The 19297-nt window shown below is 54.1% G+C and overlaps 1 protein-coding gene across 2 annotated transcripts in view; it reads right to left on the reverse strand.

Annotated features, from left to right (window-relative positions):
- Positions 1-701: 701 nt before the first annotated feature.
- Positions 702-19297, reverse strand: part of daxx (death-domain associated protein) — a 73132-nt gene continuing 54536 nt past the window's right edge. Inside the window, exons 5-6 of one of the 2 annotated variants that reach the window (XM_070861103.1) lie at positions 11517-11682; positions 702-5103 (exon numbers count right to left, since the gene is read on the reverse strand). In XM_070861103.1, the coding sequence (XP_070717204.1) occupies positions 5044-5103; positions 11517-11682 (226 nt within the window). In that variant the 3' untranslated portion in view covers positions 702-5043. Of the gene's footprint in view, positions 5104-11501; positions 11683-19297 lie in introns of both variants that reach the window. The other variant, XM_070861102.1, reaches the window with a different exon arrangement.

Here is a 19297-nt window from a genome sequence, read left to right on the forward strand (position 1 = left end):
GAGCGAGAGCGAGAGGAGAGCGAGAGCGAGAGCGAGAGCGAGAGGGAGAGGAGAGCGAGAGCGAGAGCGAGAGCGAGAGCGAGAGCGAGAGCGAGAGGGGTGAGCCAGAGAGAGAGAGAGAGAGAGAGAGAGAGAGAGAGAGAGAGTGAGAGGGAGGGAGGGGTGAGCCAGAGAGAGAGAGAGAGAGAGAGAGAGAGAGAGAGAGAGAGAGGGAGGGAGGGGTGAGCCAGAGAGAGAGAGAGAGAGAGAGAGAGAGAGAGAGGGAGGGAGGGGTGAGCCAGAGAGAGAGGAGAGAGAGAGAGAGAGGGAGGGAGGGGTGAGCCAGAGAGAGAGAGAGAGGGAGGGGTGAGCCAAGAGAGAGAGGGAGGGAGGGGTGAGCCAGAGAGAGAGAGAGAGAGAGAGAGAGAGAGAGCGAGAGAGAGAGAGAGAGGTGGGAGAGAGAGAGGGGTGAGCCAGAGGGAGAGAGAGAGGGGAGAGGAGGGGTGAGCCAGAGGGAGAGAGAGGGGAGAGGAGAGGGGTGAGCCAGAGGGAGAGGGGAGAGCACATGACAGACGGAGATAAAGAACGAGAGAAGCAAGTCAAATTCCCCCAAAAACGAACGTTGAGTATGTGAGAGAAGCAATGTGGCCCAGACCACAGCTGCCCATCGAGGCTTCACTCCGCTCCCTGTCGGGTACCAGATTACATCGGGGGGGGGGGGGGGGGGGGGGGGGAAGAGAGTAGAAGGAAGTCAGACAGCAAACACTCCGATACCTCCCTGCGACCAATCAGCGATGTATCTGCAGAGCAGAGGTTGGAGGCCGAGATCAGACAATGCGAGGTGGTTGGTGATCACGGGGCGAGCCAGGGCCGGGGCGGGGGGGATCACGAACGACACAGGCAATTAGTTCATCAATGCCATTACCGCCCTTGCAATTCATTAAATAGTTTTAAATAACTTTATAAAAAAACCACACTCCCAGCTATTATTATTCATAAAAATATATGTAAATCACTGGGGGTGGGGCTTTAGTCCTTTAAAAAAGAAAGGAACATTATTTAATCGCCTCTCGTTACTGTAAACTGCTGCGTGATGGGATGCCAGGAAGGAGTATCGCTCCTCCACGGGTAGTGCTCCCGCTAACACCATCACACCTTCCCGTCACTCAGGAAACTAACTCCTCACATGGTCTGACATCCGACAGTTGTTCCAGCACGGCCAAATGTCACCAGATAGAGGAGGCAGCCTGCACCTTTACATCATCATTAAACGGAGCCAGATCGCGAGGCAGTGTTTGGGAATCTGGGAAAAGCAGGCGTGCATTTACACAGCACCTTTCCTGACCTCGGTCAAGTACTTTTTAAGTTTAGTCGCCATCACGCTGCAGGAAACGTGGCCGTTAGTTTGCGCCGATCCCACAGCAGCGATGGGATACACGACTAGTTAATCGGTTTTACTGTCGTTGGCTGGAGGACGAACTCCCCCGGGCTCCTCTCCAGTACAGTGTCACAGGAGGGGGGGGGGGGGGGAGGGGGCAGTGGCCAAAGCAGCCAATCAGAGCTGTACTGCGGAGTGCCTCTGGGCTATTTGACTAGGGGGGGGGCGAGACCCAATGCCCACCACCAACACGCGCTCCACCAGGCAGAGAATCAGAAGCAGCAATTCACGAAAGGCAAAATCCTGCGGATGTGGAGAGGGAATTTGAAAGAAGCAGAAAACACTGGGGAACATTCACAGCATCTATGGAGAGAGAAAGAGAAACAGAGTTAAGGTTTCAAGTCTGTGACCCGTGGTCAGAACTCATTGACCTGAAACGTTAACTCTGTTTCTCTCGGACCGTTTCCCAGCATTTTCTGTTTATGTCTCAGAAGCAGGGATCCCGGCCAATCTCCTCAACTCGGGAGCTCAGAGGCCGGGGGGGGCGATGAGCTCATTCAAGCAGAGTATCGAGGGGATCAAATCTGGCCCAACAACCCCTCCGCCCTTTACAGCAGCAGAACGCCCCACAACCATTCTCTCATGGTTGGTGCTTTCACCGGTAAACCCAGCTACAAACCCCCCCCCCCCCACCCCCCCCAAGGCTTTGTAGCCGATCTCAAACACAAAGTACTTCCCTCGACTGAACATGCACTGGCAGATGCTAATGAAGACCCAGCCAGCATCTCGTTTAGTAATCAGGGCCGGACTGCCAAGACTTAACTTCCCTCAAGACAATGGAGTCACAATGCCCAAACAGCACACCTTTCGACAAGGACTGATGCACCATGGTCCCCGAGAATCAAAAAAAAATTAAATCACAGCTTTTGCTCAAAGATGTGGAGCGAAACGTTTCACATTTTCTGCATGCTAGCATGCATTGGAATTCAGAAGAATGAGAGGTGATCTTATCGAAACGTATAAGATTATGAGGGGGCTTGACAAGGTGGATGCAGAGAGGATGTTTCCACTGATGGGGGAGACTAGAACTAGGGGGCATGGTCTTAGAATAAGGGGCCGCCCATTTAAAACTGAGATGAGGAGGAATTTCTTCTCTCGGAGGGTTGTAAATCTGTGGAATTCTCTGCCTCAGAGAGCTGTGGAAGCTGGGACATTGAATATATTTAAGACAGAGATAGACAGTTTCTTAACCGATAAGAGAATAAGGGGTTATGGGGAGCGGGCGGGGAAGTGGAGCTGAGTCCATGATCGGATCAGCCATGATGGTATTAAATGGCGGAGCAGGCTCGAGGGGCCGTATGGCCTACTACTCCTATTCCTTATGTAAGATTGGGATTTGCTATAGTTGTGTGGTGGGGGTGTGGCAGCAGGGGTGAGAAGGGGCAGGGATGATGGACTTTGCAACTCAAGTATTTATTAAAGGTTGACATAGAAACATAGAAAATAGGCCCCTCAATAGCAAGAAATTCATTACTCAGATTAGATGTCCTTAGCTCGTGGAACCACTCATCTTTAGCCCCTTGGATCAATGAAAAGGCTTTCAGCGACACAGGTTAATAAGGCCCTACACAGTGCAGGCAAAGCACTGGGGTTTGTTATTAAAGGGACAGAATTAAAAAGCATAAAGGTAATGTTAAATCTGCATAGAAGCTTGGTGAGACCGCACTATGGGAGTTACTGTGTGCAGTGCGGCTCTCCGTATAATAAAAGGGACTGGAGAAGATGCAAAAATAAGCATTTATTAGAATCGGCAAAGATTGAACCAGCGGAGGGCCTCTGTGCTAGAAATAAAGACCGAAGGCTGATCTGATCGCGGTCTTAAAGGGTTTGACAGGTTAGACGTAAAGATGTCATTTTCACCTCGGAGGGAGACCAGAACTCGGGGGTCATCAACATACGATCGTCCAACGGGGAATTCAGCAGAGAATTCTGTAGTGGTGAGAATGTGGCTCTTTACCACAGGGAACAGTTGAGGTGAATAGTATCGATGCATTTAAGGGGAAGCTGGATAAACACGAGTGAGAAGGGAACAGAGGGATATGGTGATGGGGTGAGAGGAGACTGGTATGGACACCGCCGAAAGGCCTGTTTCTGCGCAGTAAATACTTTACCAAACCCAATATTGAGTCACCTGTGTTTTAAATTCTGGTGTAGAACTGTGCATGTGCACGCAGGTCACCATTTTGCTTCTTGGCTGCGTTATCTCTGCCTGCATCGGAGTATCAGCCAGCTAGTCCCGGCAGCTTGTCTCCAGTCTAAGCAAGGAATTGAAGAGGCAGGAACGAGTAGAACGTTTGCAGGAGGTGAAAGGTGACAGGAGTTTAGGCGAAGCTGGCAAACCAGGTTTCAGAGTCACTCAGGAACTTCATAAAAAAAAAAAATTTTTTTATCTTAAATTTTTAGTATAGAACTAAAAGGAAGTTATCTCTGCAATTAAAAAAAAAAGTGGAGGTGGCACAGGTCCGATAAAAAGGAAGGACTCGGGCCAGAGATGCTAGCAAAGACGCTCATAATTGAGGGGAGGGGAGGGAAGGGTCTCACCCAGTTCACACTGACTGTGTACACAAAAGGTACAATAGGCTTCAGCGGGCTGCATTGCAGGAGTGGATCGGGAGCTAGAGAGCGCAGGCTAGTCCCAGGTTGATCACTCCCCCCCCCCACCGCTGAAGGTAGGGAGGGCGCACAAAGAGGGCCAGGCCCCCAGTTCTCACCCCACGGGGTACATGGACGTTGGACTGTGCTTGACGGAGATAACCTCTGCCCAATTCACCCACCGCCCACAGGTGGGTCAACGCTCACCGGTGAGCATGGTAAAGGAGCTACCTGTGATCAGTGCAAGCAGATACCAGCAGGTACCCGTGGAACCGAATCACATTTGAAGAAAGACGGAAAAAAAGTTTCAAAAACTAAAAAATGCTTATGAACATTTTCATGGAAGTTGTGCAGTTAATTATAAAATTACCGTTTAACATCAGGACCCAGAGCAACGTTGTCTTAAACCCTTTCCGTCTAATTGCTTGGCAGATGTTTCCCAACTGCTTGGAAAGTACAGGCGTCAAGGGCTTACGCGATTGCTTGACAAGTGTTTTATATATAAGAGATATATATTTTTTTTTAAAAAGTGCAGCTACCCTTTGATGATCAGAAAATGCATCAATGGCACTTTGTACAGAGTGCTTTGGAGAAAGCACCTCAACAAATGACAGCAAGTTAATTTATACACCAATTTTGAAAACAACCTGTTACCTTAAAACGGACCCTCTATCTCTCTTCCCCCCCCCACTGCCCACACCTCCCAGAAAGAGCAAAGTGGGTGTCTGGCTAGAGTAGGAGGGGGGAAACCAATACAGCCAGCGGCCTGGCACCCTGAATGAAGCCGCCGGGCCAACAGGCCGAGAATTAATTCCAGGAGATTTCTCGGTCTGAAGCAAGACCCAACTCAATATCATAATAAAACAAAATTCTGCCTTCAACTTTCGTCTTGCAATGTTTAAATTATACCAGAGAGAGAGGGGCACAGGAGCACGGTGAACCAGTGAGTGCTTCTCCTCCCCTCCCCCGCCCCCCCACCTTCTTTCCTTGACCATTTACAGTACTCTGCGAGCGAGGCCGACAACCCACAGTCTTCAGTCAGAATCTGACAAGACGATGATTTCTTCCGGGTCACACTGAGTTGCCACGTTCACCTGGAAACAGAGACACAAAGCAACAGGGGGTCAGAAAACGAGCTCATGGAGCAAGTCACGCACTATCACCAAAAGTCAAGGCCCTTTTAAACTCCTCCCCGCTGAAGGAAAGGCCGTGTGGTTCACACAACCAGCTCGCGGGATGCATTACAAAGCTTCACAGCGGGATGCATTACAATGCTGTGGCATACGTCGCCGTTGCAGTGATGGAGAAAGGTTAGCTGTACGGTGTGGGCATGACTGGACAGGCCACAACTCGTGCCCACCCCAAGCTGTAATAAACCTCCAGCTCACTCAGGGCATGGGTCTCTCTCTCTCCCTCTCCCCTGGATTTACTGCCCCTGTACACAGGATGTGGGTCTCTCTCTCTCTCTCCCCCTCCCCTGGATTTACTGCCCCTGTACACAGGGTGTGGGTCTCTCTCTCTCTCTCTCCCCCTCCCCTGGATTTACTGCTCCTGTACACAGGGTGTGGGTCTCTCTCTCTCTCTCCCCCTCCCCTGGATTTACTGCCCCGATACACAGGGTGTGGGTCTCTCTCTCTCTCTCTCTCTCTCCCCCTCCCCTGGATTTACTGCCCCTATACACAGGGTGTGGGTCTCTCTCTCTCTCTCTCTCTCTCTCTCCCCTGGATTTACTGCCCCTATACACAGGGTGTGTCTCTCTCTCTCTCTCTCTCCCCTGGATTTACTGCCCCAAAACACAGGGTGTGGGTCTCTCTCTCTCCCCCTCCCCTGGATTTACTGCCCCTGTACACAGGGTGTCTCTCTCTCTCTCTCCCCTGGATTTACTGCCCCTATACACAGGGTGTGGGTCTCTCTCTCTCTCTCTCTCTCCCCCCTGGATTTACTGCCCCTATACACAGGGTGTGGGTCTCTCTCTCTCTCCCCTGGATTTACTGCCCCTATACACAGGGTGTGGGTCTCTCTCTCTCCCCCTCCCCTGGATTTACTGCCCCTGTACACAGGGTGTGTCTCTCTCCCCCCTCCCCTGGATTTACTGTCCCTGTACACAGGGTGTGTCTCTCTCTCCCCCTCCCCTGGATTTACTGCCCTATACACAGGATGTGTCTCTCTCTCACCCCTGGATTTACTGCCCTGTACACAGGGTCTCTCTCTCTCTCTCTCTCTCTCTCTCTCTCCCCCTCCCCTGGATTTACTGCCCTGTAAACAGGGTGTGTGTGTGTGTGTCTCTCTCTCTCTCTCCCTCTCTTCCCTGGATTTACTGCCCTGTAAACAGGGTGTGTGTGTGTGTCTCTCTCTCTCCCCCCCTGGATTTACTGTCCTGTACACAGGGTGTGTGTGTGTCTCTCCCTCCCTCTCTTCCCTGGATTTACTGCCCTGTAAACAGGGTGTGTGTGTGTCTCTCTCTCTCTCCCTCTCTCCCCCCCCTGGATTTACTGTCCTGTACACAGGGCGTGGGTCTCTCTCTCTCTCTCTCTCCCCCGCCCTGGATTTACTGCCCTGTACACAGGGTGTGTGTGTGTCTCTCCCTCCCTCTCTTCCCTGGATTTACTGCCCTGTAAACAGGGTGTGTGTGTGTTTCTCCCTCCCTCTCTCCCCTGGATTTACTGTCCTGTACACAGGGCGTGGGTCTCTCTCTCTCCCCCCCCCCCCCTGGATTTACTGTCCCTGTACACAGGGAGTGGGTCTCTCTCTCCTTCTCTCCCCTGGATTTACTGCCCTGTACACAGGGTGTGTGTGTGTTTCTCTCTCTCCCCCCCCTGGATTTACTGCCCTGTACACAGGGTGTGTGTGTGTGTGTCTCTCTCTCTCTCTCTCTCTCTCCCCCCCTGGATTTACTGCCCTGTACACAGGGCGTGGGTCTCTCTCTCTCCCCACCCCCTGGATTTACTGCCCTGTACATAGGGTGTGTCTCTCTCTCTGCCCCCCCCTGGATTTACTGTCCTGTAAACAGGGTGTGTGTGTGTCTCTCCCTCCCTCTCTCCCCTGTACACAGGGTGTGTGTCTCTCCCTCCCTCTCTCCCCTGGATTTACTGCCCTGTACACAGGGTGTGTGTCTCTCCCTCCCTCTCTCCCCTGGATTTACTGTCCTGTACACAGGGCGTGGGTCTCTCTCTCTCTCTCGTTTCTTAGCCTGTGGCTGGAGATAATGCTCGCAAGATGCCATTCAAAGGGCAGCAGCAATTTTCGCACCCTATCGACAGTCCGTCCCACCTGCTGCCCGAGCCACAGTCCAGCTCGGCGCAGTCCCAGGAACCTCGGGATCGGTCGCCTGGTTCAAATCTCTGCTTCTCTCGCCCCGCACCATAATCTCCCGGGCATGGTGTGGTTCACTAACAGTGCTGTTTTAAATTCCAAAGCAAGAGACTAACTCTGAAATGTTTCGCAGCTGAGGAAAACATCACGGCTCTCTGTACTTGGCCCGCGCGCACACACACCTGACAGGATACACTTTACAATACTTCACCAGCATGGCCATTAAAGAACAGCTCTCTGCAGCCTGTGTCCCTGCACACAAGTGCCCGTTAAATGTTCCGTTTGCGTCACTGTACGTGCAGTGCTGAGACAGCAAGTGACAGGCCAATATTCGACAGAAATGCAAGTTCTTTCCTTGTAGCCACAGAGAGGAGGTGGTCGTCAATAAATCCACAATGCCGGACAAACCAGATGGCGATCAGGAGCAGGGAATAGCCGAGCGTTGCAGACACATTGACACATGAGGCACTGCTGTACGATAGGAAGGATCGGAAACCCCCACATGGCATGCTCCAACGGTACGTGGGACGGTGGCAGCAAGGGAAAGCTTCTCCCGAGAGAGAACACAGCAACTACTTGTTCACAGCCCCAGGGAGCATTACACAACCAACAGGCCCCATTACACAACCAACGGGCCCCATTACTCACAGTCCCAGAGAGCGTTACACAACCAACGGGCCTCCTTGCTCACAGTCCCAGAGAGCGTTACACAACCAGTAACGGGCCTCATTGCTCACAGCCCCAGAGAGCGTTACACAACCAACAGGCCTCCTTGCTCACAGTCCCAGAGAGCATTACACAACCAGTAACAGGCCTCCTTGCTCACAGTCCCAGAGAGCGTTACACAACCAGTAACGGGCCTCCTTGCTCACAGTCCCAGAGAGCGTTACACAACCAGTAACGGGCCTCCTTGCTCACAGTCCCAGAGAGCGTTACACAACCAGTAACGGGCCTCCTTGCTCACAGTCCCTGAGAGCATTACACAACCAACAGGCCTCCTTGCTCACAGTCCCTGAGAGCATTACACAACCAGTAACAGGCCTCCTTGCTCACAGCCCCAGAGAGCGTTACAGACCTCGTCCACAATCCCGGGAGGGAGGGGGGGCACGTTACACCGCTGCGTATGCTATGTTCCCCAGCCTCTTGCCCAGTGTCTGGTCGAGGCTCACCCGCCTGTGGGTACCTCAGCAAAGGAACTGGCTGTGTGCCATCACATCCCAGAATCCAATCAGTGCAGAGAGTGAGAAACCACCACGACCCCAGGATTGCTGCCCGCTCCTCTCCCAAACCCTGCCCAGTGTTTGGGAGCAGCACTTGGACTTGCTGAAACGGTGGAAGCAGAGGCCTGGGAGCATTGATCAATGTGCCCTGGGGAACAGGGACACCCAAGATCTCCGGCAACACAACCAAACCAACAGCAGGCTGGATCGCTGTTGGTGCAGACTCATAGAAACTAGGATCAGCAGTAGGCCATTCGGCCCTTCGAGCCTGCACCGCCATTCAATAAGATCATGGCTGATCCTCCATCCCAACACCATATTCCCACTTTTTCCCCAAAGCCCTTGATGCCTTTTGTGTCTAGAAATCTATCTGTCTCCCTCTTAAATATATTCAGTGACTTGGCCCCCACAGCCTTCTGTGGTCGAGAATTCCACAGGTTCACCACCCTCTGAGTGAAAACATTTCTCCTCATCTCGGTCCTAAATTTCCTGCCCCGTATCCTGAGACTGTGACCCCTTGTTCTAGACTTCCCAGCCCCGGGGAAACATCCTCCCCGCATCCAGTCTGTCCAACCCCGTCAGAATTTTATACCTTTCAATGAGATCCCCTCTCATTCTTCTAAACTCTAGTGAATACAGGCCTAGTCGACCCAATCTCTCCTCATACAACAGTCCTGCCATCCCAGGAAACAGTCTGGTGAACCTTCGCTGCACTCCCTCTATGGCAAGTGTATCTTTCCTTAGGTAAGGAGACCAAAACTGCACACAATACTCCAGGTGTGGTCTCACCAAGGCCCTGTATAACTGGAGTGAGACATCCTTGCTCCTGTACTCAAACCCTCTTACAATGAAGGCCAACATACCACCTGCCTTCCTAACCACTTGCTGCACCTGCAGGTCTGCTTTCAATGACTGGTGTACAAGGACACCCAGATCCCTCTGTACATCGACATTTCCCAAGCCATCGCCATTTAAATAATACATTGTTTTTCCTACCAAAGTGGGTAACGTCTCATTTATCCACGTTATACTGCATCTGCCATGTGTTTGCCCACTCACTCAACCTATCTAAATCACCTTGCAGCATCTTTGCATCCTCCTCACAACTCCACCTAGACTCCAATCATTTTCAATGACCAGCTCTCTCTACGACACATGCAGTGGAAAGGGACCAAACAGCAGGACATAAAAGCCCACACAATACACGTTGCCAGGCGCTGGTCACTGGTTAATGCCGGACAGTAGATCAGGACTTTGCCGTTCACTCCTCACTACCATAACCGAGGTGGAACTGGCATAGGCCGCCAGACAGCATGGTCCCAAGACCAAGAGTATTCCCAGACCTGCATCCAGCCTCAATGACCCATCACACACTCACCGTGCATTTTGTAGCCCACAACACAGTTCTCTGGACTCGCCGATGAGCAGACAGAAAGCAGCATGCAATGGTTCCCACAGGAGGGGACACACTGCCTCCCAAGTTGGGAGGGGTTTTATTTCAATCCACTAGTCCAATATTTCCCCCCTGCAGCCTTCGAGGCTGTGGGAAAGGTCTGGCAATTCGGGTCCTGTCCGTGAACTCGGTCCCGTGCAGAGGCTTACAGCTTTGGACATCCGGAAATGGGTGTACTGCGCGGAGCCTGTCGATGGTTGGATGGGCTGCAGTTGTTTACTGTGGAACAGTGGAAGCGGAAGGGAAACTGGATCGAGGTGTGCAAAATGAGGAAGGATCCATTTCCCTTAGCAGAGAGGTCAATAACCAGGGGGCATTAAGTAATTGTTTAATCCTAACAGGAGATGAGGAAAACTTGTTTCACCCAGAGGGTGGTGGGGGTCTGGAACTCACTGCCTGAAAGGGTGGTAGAGGCAGAAACCCTCACCACATTTAAAAAGTACCTGGATGTACACCTGAAGTGCCGTAACCTCCAGGGCTACGGACCCAGAGCGGGAAAGTGGGATTAGGCTGGGTAGCTGTTGGTCGGCCGGCACGGACACGATGGGCTGAAATGGCCTCCTTCCATGCTGTAACGTTCTATGATTCTAAATCAAGGTGTTGCCAAACCGGAAACGAATGTCGGGACAGCGGGCACAGGGGGTGATGGGTGAATGGGACTTGGTGCAAGTTTGGATATGGGCAGCAGAGTTTTGGATGAGATTACGTTTCGATGATGGCCACGAGCCAATGCCAGAATCCCAGCCAAATCAGAGAGGTCGTCACCAAGGACAAAACTCCAATCAGCGTTGGAGAAATCTCCCCACGTCGGAAGCACTTGATTGCTGAACTGATACTCCATGGGAAGTACCTCTCCATCATCATCATAGGCAGTCCATCGGAATCGAAGACTTGCTTCCACTCTTAAAATGAGTCCTTAGGTGGATGAACCATCCAATAGGGGAACCACAGTCCCTGTCACAGGTGGGACAGATAGTGGTTGAGGGAAGGGGAGGGTGGGACAGGTTTGCCGCACGCTCCTTCCGCTGCCTGCGCTTGGTTTCTGCATGCTCTCGGCGACGAGACTCGAGGTGCTCAGCGCCATCCCGGATGCACTTCCTCCACTTAGGGCGGTCTTTGGCCAGGGACTCCCAGGTGTCGGTGGGGATGTTGCACTTTATCAGGGAGGCTTTCAGGGTGTCCTTGTAACGTTTCCTCTGTCCACCTTTGGCTCGCTTGCCGTGAAGAAGTTCCGAGTAGAGCGCTTGCTTTGGGAGTCCCGTGTCGGGCATGCGGACAATGTGGCCCTGCCCAGCGGAGCTGGTCGAGTGTGGTCAGTGCTTCGATGCTGGGGATGTTGGCCTGGTCGAGGATACTAACGTTGGTGCGTCTGTCCTCTCAGGACCTCTCCTTTAACCACTGCACAGAAAGGCCCTTGAGCAACCCACCCCGGCCCTGTCCCACAGCAAGAACCAGTCCCGAGCCAAGAGGAAAGAAAGCACAGCAAGGTTAATTAAAACCAGTTTACCCTTTTGTGTCTTACAGGGCTGGGTTGTGAGCTAGTGACCACACTAACGAGGGGGGAATCAGCACGCGTGGAATCCACAGCAGGACGGGGGCTCTTCACTCCAACACCAGGCTCTGTACACTCCACCAGTGGATCCTCCATGCCTTCATCAGACTCCATCAGCTCGATCACCTCGACATTGCTGCGTGCCGGTGTAAATAAAAACAGTCGGTGAAACACAGAATTCAACAGTTTAAACGTCACTTAAAATGATTATACATACAAGTTGTTTAGTGAAACGTCCCAAAACTGTTCACAGGAGTGTTAGAAGACGAAACAATGTGACACCGAGCCACACAAGGAGAAATTAGCACAGGTGACCATAACATAATAGGAGCAGCAGTCGGCCATTCGGCCCCTCGAACCTGCTCCGCCATTTAATACGATCATGGCTGATCTGCTCATGGACTCAGCTCCACTTCCCTACCCACCCCCTTACCGGTTAAGAAACTGTATCTGTCTTAAATATATTCAATGTCCCGGCTTCCACAGCTCTCTGAGGCAGAGAATTCCACAGATTTACAACCCTCTGAGAAGAAATTCCTCCTCATCTCAGTTTTAAATGGGTGGCCCCTTATTCTAAGACCATGCCCCCTAGTTCTAGTCTCCCCCATCAGTGGAAACATCCTCTCTGCATCCACCTTGTCAAGCCCCCCTCATAATACACTTTTCAATAAGCGGTCAAAGAGGGAGGTTTTAAGGAGCATTTTGAAGGGAGAGAGGTGGAGAGGTTTAGGAAGGGAGTTCCAGAGCTTGGGGCCCAGGCAGCTGAAGGCACGGCCACCGATGGTGGAGCGATTATAATCAGGGATGGTCAGGAGGGCAGAGTTAGAACGCAGACCTCTTGGGGCTGGAGATTACAGAGATAGGGAGGGGTGAGGGCCATGGAGGGATTTGTAAACAAGGGTGAGAATTTTGAAATTGAGGTGTTGTTTAGCCGGGAGCCAGTGTAGATTGGCGAGCACAATAAAAGGCTGTTTCTCCAGGTTTAACCTGTTTGGGGTCAACCTACGCTAAAATTAATTGGCGAGCTGACAATAGGCATCACTGAGCTGCTCTGAAACTGTACTGTCCGTACCCTAACTCGCCCCCAGTCCTGCTCACCTACCACCCATCATCAGACAGTCCCTCGAATCGAGGATGACACCAAAAAGGGATGAGTTCACAGGCGTTTCAATGAAGGACCCGATGTTCCAGATCCCAAACTACATCCTGAAGATGCCTGTGGGTGGATTTGTTTAACGTGGGGTGGCCGTTGCACACCAGCCACCACATGGGCTTGAGAGCTAGGTCTTGGTCCAGTGGCAAGGGTTAACCAGGACCACTGAGACCTGCTCTGCTGCACGGACCTAGTGTGCACACATATTCACCACCATGCTCGCTGACCGACACTGGCTCCCAGTCCAACAGACCCAGATTTATCGAGTACCATAACCATTGGGCGACAACACGAACAGGCCAGAGAGCCCCACGTAAAGGCAGCTGCAGGAGCCTTGTCGTCTCACTGTGACTGGCATATCGTGCACCAGGCACCCCAACGTGAGACAAAGGGAGGGGGCCAAGACCCGGCCTGTGCACTGGGCCATGAGTGGCTCGCCAATTCGGCTGCAATTCTAGACAGCAGCTGTCCCTCAAGCTGGCAAAAGATTACAAATTGATGGCAACTAGAATTTATTTTTTAATTAAAAGCAATACCAGTATTAAAAGATCAAAATAGCAGGAGGGAGACAACTTGTGTCAGTTGTGGCTCAGTGTTTAGCACTCGCCTCTGAGCCAGAAGGTTTTGGGTTCTGGTCAGTCCACGAACTTGAGCACATGAACCGAGGCTGACACTCCAGTGCAGTGCCGAGGGAGCGCCGCACTGCCGGAGGGGCAGTGCCGAGGGAGCGCCGCACTGCCGGAGGGGCAGTGCCGAGGGAGCGCCGCACTGCCGGAGGGGCAGTGCCGAGGGAGCGCCGCACTGCCGGAGGGGCAGTGGCGAGGGAGCGCCGCACTGCCGGAGGGGCAGTGGCGAGGGAGCGCCGCACTGCCGGAGGGGCAGTCTTTCAGATGAGACGTTAAACCAAGGCCCTCTCAGATGGACATAAAAGATCCCAGGGCACTATTTTGAAGAACAGTGGAGTTCTCCCCCATGTTCTGAGCCAATATTTATCCCTCAATCAACATAACAAAAACAGATGATCTGGGTCATCACATTGCTGTTTGTGGGAGCTTGCTGTGTGCAAGTTGGCTGCCACGTTTCCCACATTACAACAGCGACAACATTGGCTTCATTGGCTGTAAAGCACCGAGACGTCTGTGAAAGGCACCAGATAAATTATGTATTTATTTAAGTCAGCCGCAGCAATCTTTTGCCTGGCTGGACCCTGCTGTGCTGCCCATACATGATTTATCTCGTACTTGTGGGACACATCTGCACCACAATAAACAGACTCGACACTCTTCGAACCTGCCAATAGCCCTGAGTACAGCACCTGAAAGGCCAGCTTTAACTGGATGGCAGGCGTCCACTTTGAACACCGAGCTCAGTCTACACCGAGGAGACACAGCCAGTAACTATTTAAACACACAAGATGTCCTTGCTGGCTTGCCCACCTCAAAGGCAAGGGCTCCAGATACAGTGGGTCAGCGCCTTAGTCGGCCAATGATTGACATAAGGAATACAAGCAGGGCCAGGATTTTCCAAACTTTGACATTACAACGTATAATGTGGGAAATGTGAGGTTATTCACTTTGGTAGAATGAAAAGAAAAAGTGTGTATTTTTATTTTTAAATGGTGAGAAACTATTAAATGGGTGTCCTTGTACACAAATCACAAAGTTAACATGCAGGTACAGCAAGCAACTGTGAAAGCAAATGTTATGTTGGTCTTTATTTCAAGGGGGATGGAATAGGAGAGTGCGATATCTTACTGCAATTATATCGTAGGCTGTCCCTCAAACCAGGATGACTTGCTTCCACAAGTGTTCACAGATGTTTCAATGGAGGACCCGATGTTCCAGTCCTGAACTCCAGTTGAGGGGGTGGAAGATGCCTGTGGGTGGATTGTTTTAATGTGGGGTGACCGTTGTACACCAGCCACCACACGGGCTTGACAGAGCTCGGCCTTTATCCAGGGGCAAGGGTTAACCAGGACCACTGGAGACCAGCTCTGCTGCACGGGCCCAGTGCGCCCACATCGCAGTGTGGGCTGGTCCGTGCTGTCCCTGGGCCCTCGGCTCTTCTGGGCCCCGTACCCTCCTCCCCCCCGATCTCTCGCCCCTCCTCCCCCCCGATCTCTCGCCCCTCCTCCCCCCCGATCTCTCGCCCCTCCTCCGCCGCTCCTCCGCCCCGATCTCTCGCCGCTCCTCCGCCCCGATCTCTCGCCGCTCCTCCGCCCCGATCTCTCGCCGCTCCTCCGCCCCGATCTCTCGCCGCTCCTCCGCCCCGATCTCTCGCCCCTCCTCCGCCCCGATCTCTCGCCCCTCCTCCGCCCCGATCTCTCGCCCCTCCTCCGCCCCGATCTCTCGCCCCTCCTCCGCCCCGATCTCTCGCCCCTCCTCCGCCCCGATCTCTCGCCCCTCCTCCGCCCCGATCTCTCGCCCCTCCTCCGCCCCGATCTCTCGCCCCTCCTCCGCCCCGATCTCTCGCCCCTCCTCCGCCCCGATCTCTCGCCCCTCCTCCGCCCCGATCTCTCCCCGCTCCACCGCCCCGATCTCTCGCCCCTCCTCCGCCCCGATCTCTCGCCGCTCCTCCGCCCCGATCTCTCGCCGCTCCTCCGCCCCGATCTCTCGCCGCTCCTCCGCCCCGATCTCTCGCCGCTCCTCCGCCCCGATCTCTCGCCCCTCCTCCGCCCCGATCTCTCGCCCCTCCTCCGCCCCGATCTCTCGCCCCTCCTCCGCCCCGATCTCTCGCCCCTCCTCCGCCCCGATCTCTCGCCGCTCCTCCGCCCCGATCTCTCGCCCCTCCTCCTCCCCCGATCTCTCGCCCCTCCTCCTCCCCCGATCTCTCGCCGCTCCTCCGCCCCGATCTCTCGCCGCTCCTCCGCCCCGATCTCTCGCCGCTCCTCCGCCCCGATCTCTCGCCGCTCCTCCCCCGATCTCTCGCCGCTCCTCCGCCCCGATCTCTCGCCGCTCCTCCGCCCCCCGATCTCTCGCCGCTCCTCCGCCCCGATCTCTCGCCGCTCCTCCGCCCCGATCTCTCGCCCCTCCTCCGCCCCGATCTCTCGCCCCTCCTCCGCCCCGATCTCTCGCCGCTCCTCCGCCCCCCGATCTCTCGCCGCTCCTCCGCCCCGATCTCTCGCCGCTCCTCCGCCCCGATCTCTCGCCGCTCCTCCGCCCCGATCTCTCGCCCCTCCTCCGCCCCGATCTCTCGCCCCTCCTCCGCCCCGATCTCTCGCCGCTCCTCCGCCCCGATCTCTCGCCGCTCCTCCGCCCCGAACTCTCGCCCCTCCTCCGCCCCGATCTCTCGATACTCCTCCGCCCCGATCTCTCGCCGCTCCTCCGCCCCCCGATCTCTCGCCGCTCCTCCGCCCCGATCTCTCGCCGCTCCTCCGCCCCGATCTCTCGCCCCTCCTCCGCCCCGATCTCTCGCCGCTCCTCCGCCCCGATCTCTCGCCGCTCCTCCGCCCCGATCTCTCGCCCCTCCTCCGCCCCTATCTCTCGCCGCTCCTCCGCCCCGATCTCTCGATACTCCTCCGCCCCGATCTCTCGCCCCTCCTCCGCCCCGATCTCTCGCCCCTCCTCCGCCCCGATCTCTCGCCCCTCCTCCGCCCCGATCTCTCGATACTCCTCCGCCCCGATCTCTCGCCGCTCCTCCGCCCCGATCTCTCGATACTCCTCCGCCCCGATCTCTCGCCCCTCCTCCGCCCCGATCTCTCGCCGCTCCTCCGCCCCGATCTCTCGCCGCTCCTCCGCCCCCCGATCTCTCGCCGCTCCTCCGCCCCGATCTCTCGCCCCTCCTCCGCCCCGATCTCTCGCCCCTCCTCCGCCCCGATCTCTCGATGCTCCTCCGACCCGATCTCTCGCCCCTCCTCCGCCCCGATCTCTCGCCGCTCCCAATGTAGATCCTCAGGCTTTGTTTTCCCGCTGCTGATCTGGTTTCTTGGCAGGGTCCTGGCCGAGATCGCTCAGTAATTATACAGGGCCCTGGTGAGACCGCACCTGGAGTATTGTGCACAGTTCTGGTCTCCTTACCCAAGGAAGGATATACTTGCCACAGAGGGAGTGCAGCGAAGGTTCACCAGACTAATTCCTGGGATGGAGGGATTGTACTATGAGGAGATTGAGCAGACTGGGCCCATATTCGCTAGAGTTAAGAAGAATGAGAGGTGATCTCATTGATCCTGAGAGGGCTTGACAGGGTAGATGCGGGGAGGATGTTCCTCCCCGGGCTGGACTGTCGAGAACCAGGGCTCACAGTCTCAGGATAAGGGGTCGGCCATTTTGGACTGAGATGAGGAGAAATTCCTTCACTCAGGGGCTGGGGAGTCCTGGAATTCTCTGCCCCGGAGGGCTGTGGAGGCTCAGTCGTTTTTTCAGGCATTAAGGGACTTGAGGGATACGGGGACAGTGCAGCGAAGTGGAGGAGAGACCGGCCATGATCTTACTGAATGGCGGAGCAGGCTCGAGGGGCCTAGGGCCTGCCGGGGTTTTACGTTCTGAACCAATGCTCCAGGAGGCCGACAGCTGCCCAGTAATGGACCTGAGGCGACATAAGTTACAGGCCCTGCAGAGAGAGGGGACCATGTGGCCCATTCCAACAATAAACCCCAGTCAGGCTGACTGAAGACAAGCGCCACGTTTTGCTGCTGGACTCCGGACACCGGCATACAGAGCGATGCACTGGCACGGTCCCTCCCTACACTGGATCCAGAGCCACTCTGTCCCTCCTTACACTGGGCCCACTGGCACGGTCCCTCCCTACACAGGGCCCACTGGCACGGTCCCTCCCTACACAGGGCCCACTGGCACGGTCCCTCCCTACACATAGAAATATAGAAAATAGGTGCAGGAGTAGGCCATTCGGCCCTTCTAGCCTGCACCGCCATTCAATGAGTTCATGGCTGATCATGCAACTTCAGTCCTGCTTTCTCGCCATACCCCTTGATCCCCCTAGTAGTAAGGACTTCATCTAACTCCTTTTTGAATATATTTAGTGAATTGGCCTCAACAACTCTCTGCGGCAGAGAATTCCACAGGTTCACCACTCTCTGGGTGAAGAAGTTTCTCCTCATCTCGGTCCTAAATGGCTTCCCCCTTATACTTAGACTGTGACCCCTGGTTCTGGACTTCCCCAACATTGGGAACATTCTTCTTGCATCTAACCTGTCTAAACCCATCAGAATTTTAAACGTTTCTATGAGAGCCCCTCTCATTCTTCTGAACTCCGTTGAATACAAGCCCAGTTGATTCAGTCTTTCTTCATATGTCAGTCCGCCATCCCGGGAATCAGTCTGGTGAATCTTCGCTGCACTCCCTCAATAGCAAGAATGTCCTTCCTCAAGTTAGGAGACCAAAACTGTACACAATACTCCAGGTGTGGCCTCACCAAGGCCCTGTACAACTGTAGTAACACCTCCCTGCCCCTGTACTCAAATCCCCTCGCTATGAAGGCCAATATGCCATTTGCTTTCTTAACCGCCTGCTGTACCTGCATGCCAACTTTCAATGACTGATGTACCATGACACCCAGGTCTCGTTGCACCTCCCCTTTTCCTAATCTGTCACCAGATAATAGTCTGTCTCTCTGTTTTTACCACCAAAGTGGATAACCTCACATTTATCCACATTATACTTCATCTGTCACGCATTTGCCCATTCACCTAACCTATCTAAGTCACTCTGCAGCCTCATAGCATCCTCCTCACAGCTCACACTGCCACCCAACTTAGTGTCATCCGCAAATTTGGAGATACTACATTTAATCCCCTCGTCTAAATCATTAATGTACAATGTAAACAGCTGGGGCCCCAGCACAGAACCTTGCGGTACCCCACTAGTCACTGCCTGCCATTCTGAAAAGTACCCATTTACTCCTACTCTTTGCTTCCTGTCTGCCAACCAGTTCTCAATCCACATCAGCACACTACCCCCAATCCCATGTGCTTTAACTTTGCACATTAATCTCTTGCGTGGGACCTTGTCGAAAGCCTTCTGAAAGTCCAAATACACCACATCAACTGGTTCTCCCTTGTCCACTCTACTCGAAACATCCTCAAAAAATCCCAGAAGATTTGTCAAGCATGATTTCCCTTTCACAAATCCATGCTGACTTGGACCTATCATGTCACCTCTTTCCAAATGCGCTGCTATGACATCCTTAATAATTGATTCCATCATTTTACCCACTACTGAGGTCAGGCTGACCGGTCTATAATTCCCTGTTTTCTCTCCCTCCTTTTTTAAAAAGTGGGGTTACATTGGAGTGGAGGGTAGCCATAGGAACTGATCCAGAGTCTATGGAATGTTGGACTGGGCCCACTGGCACTACCTCTCCCTACACTGGGCCCACTGGAACTGCCCCTCCCTACACTGGGCCCACTGGCACTGCCCCTCCCTACACTGGGCCCACTGGTACTGCCCCTCCCTACACTGGGCCCACTGGCACTGCCCCTCCCTACACTGGGCCCACTGGTACTGCCCCTCCCAACACTGGGCCCACTGGCACTGCCCCTCCCTACACTGGAGCCAGCCAGCAGTCAGTTGGAAGATTCCCAGGCCCAGTGATAAAGCTGGGCCACCACATTCACTGCGGACTGTGTTGACTGGAGACCAGT

This window comes from Pristiophorus japonicus, chromosome 19, assembly GCF_044704955.1.
Source record: "Pristiophorus japonicus isolate sPriJap1 chromosome 19, sPriJap1.hap1, whole genome shotgun sequence".
NCBI lineage: Eukaryota > Metazoa > Chordata > Chondrichthyes > Pristiophoridae > Pristiophorus > Pristiophorus japonicus.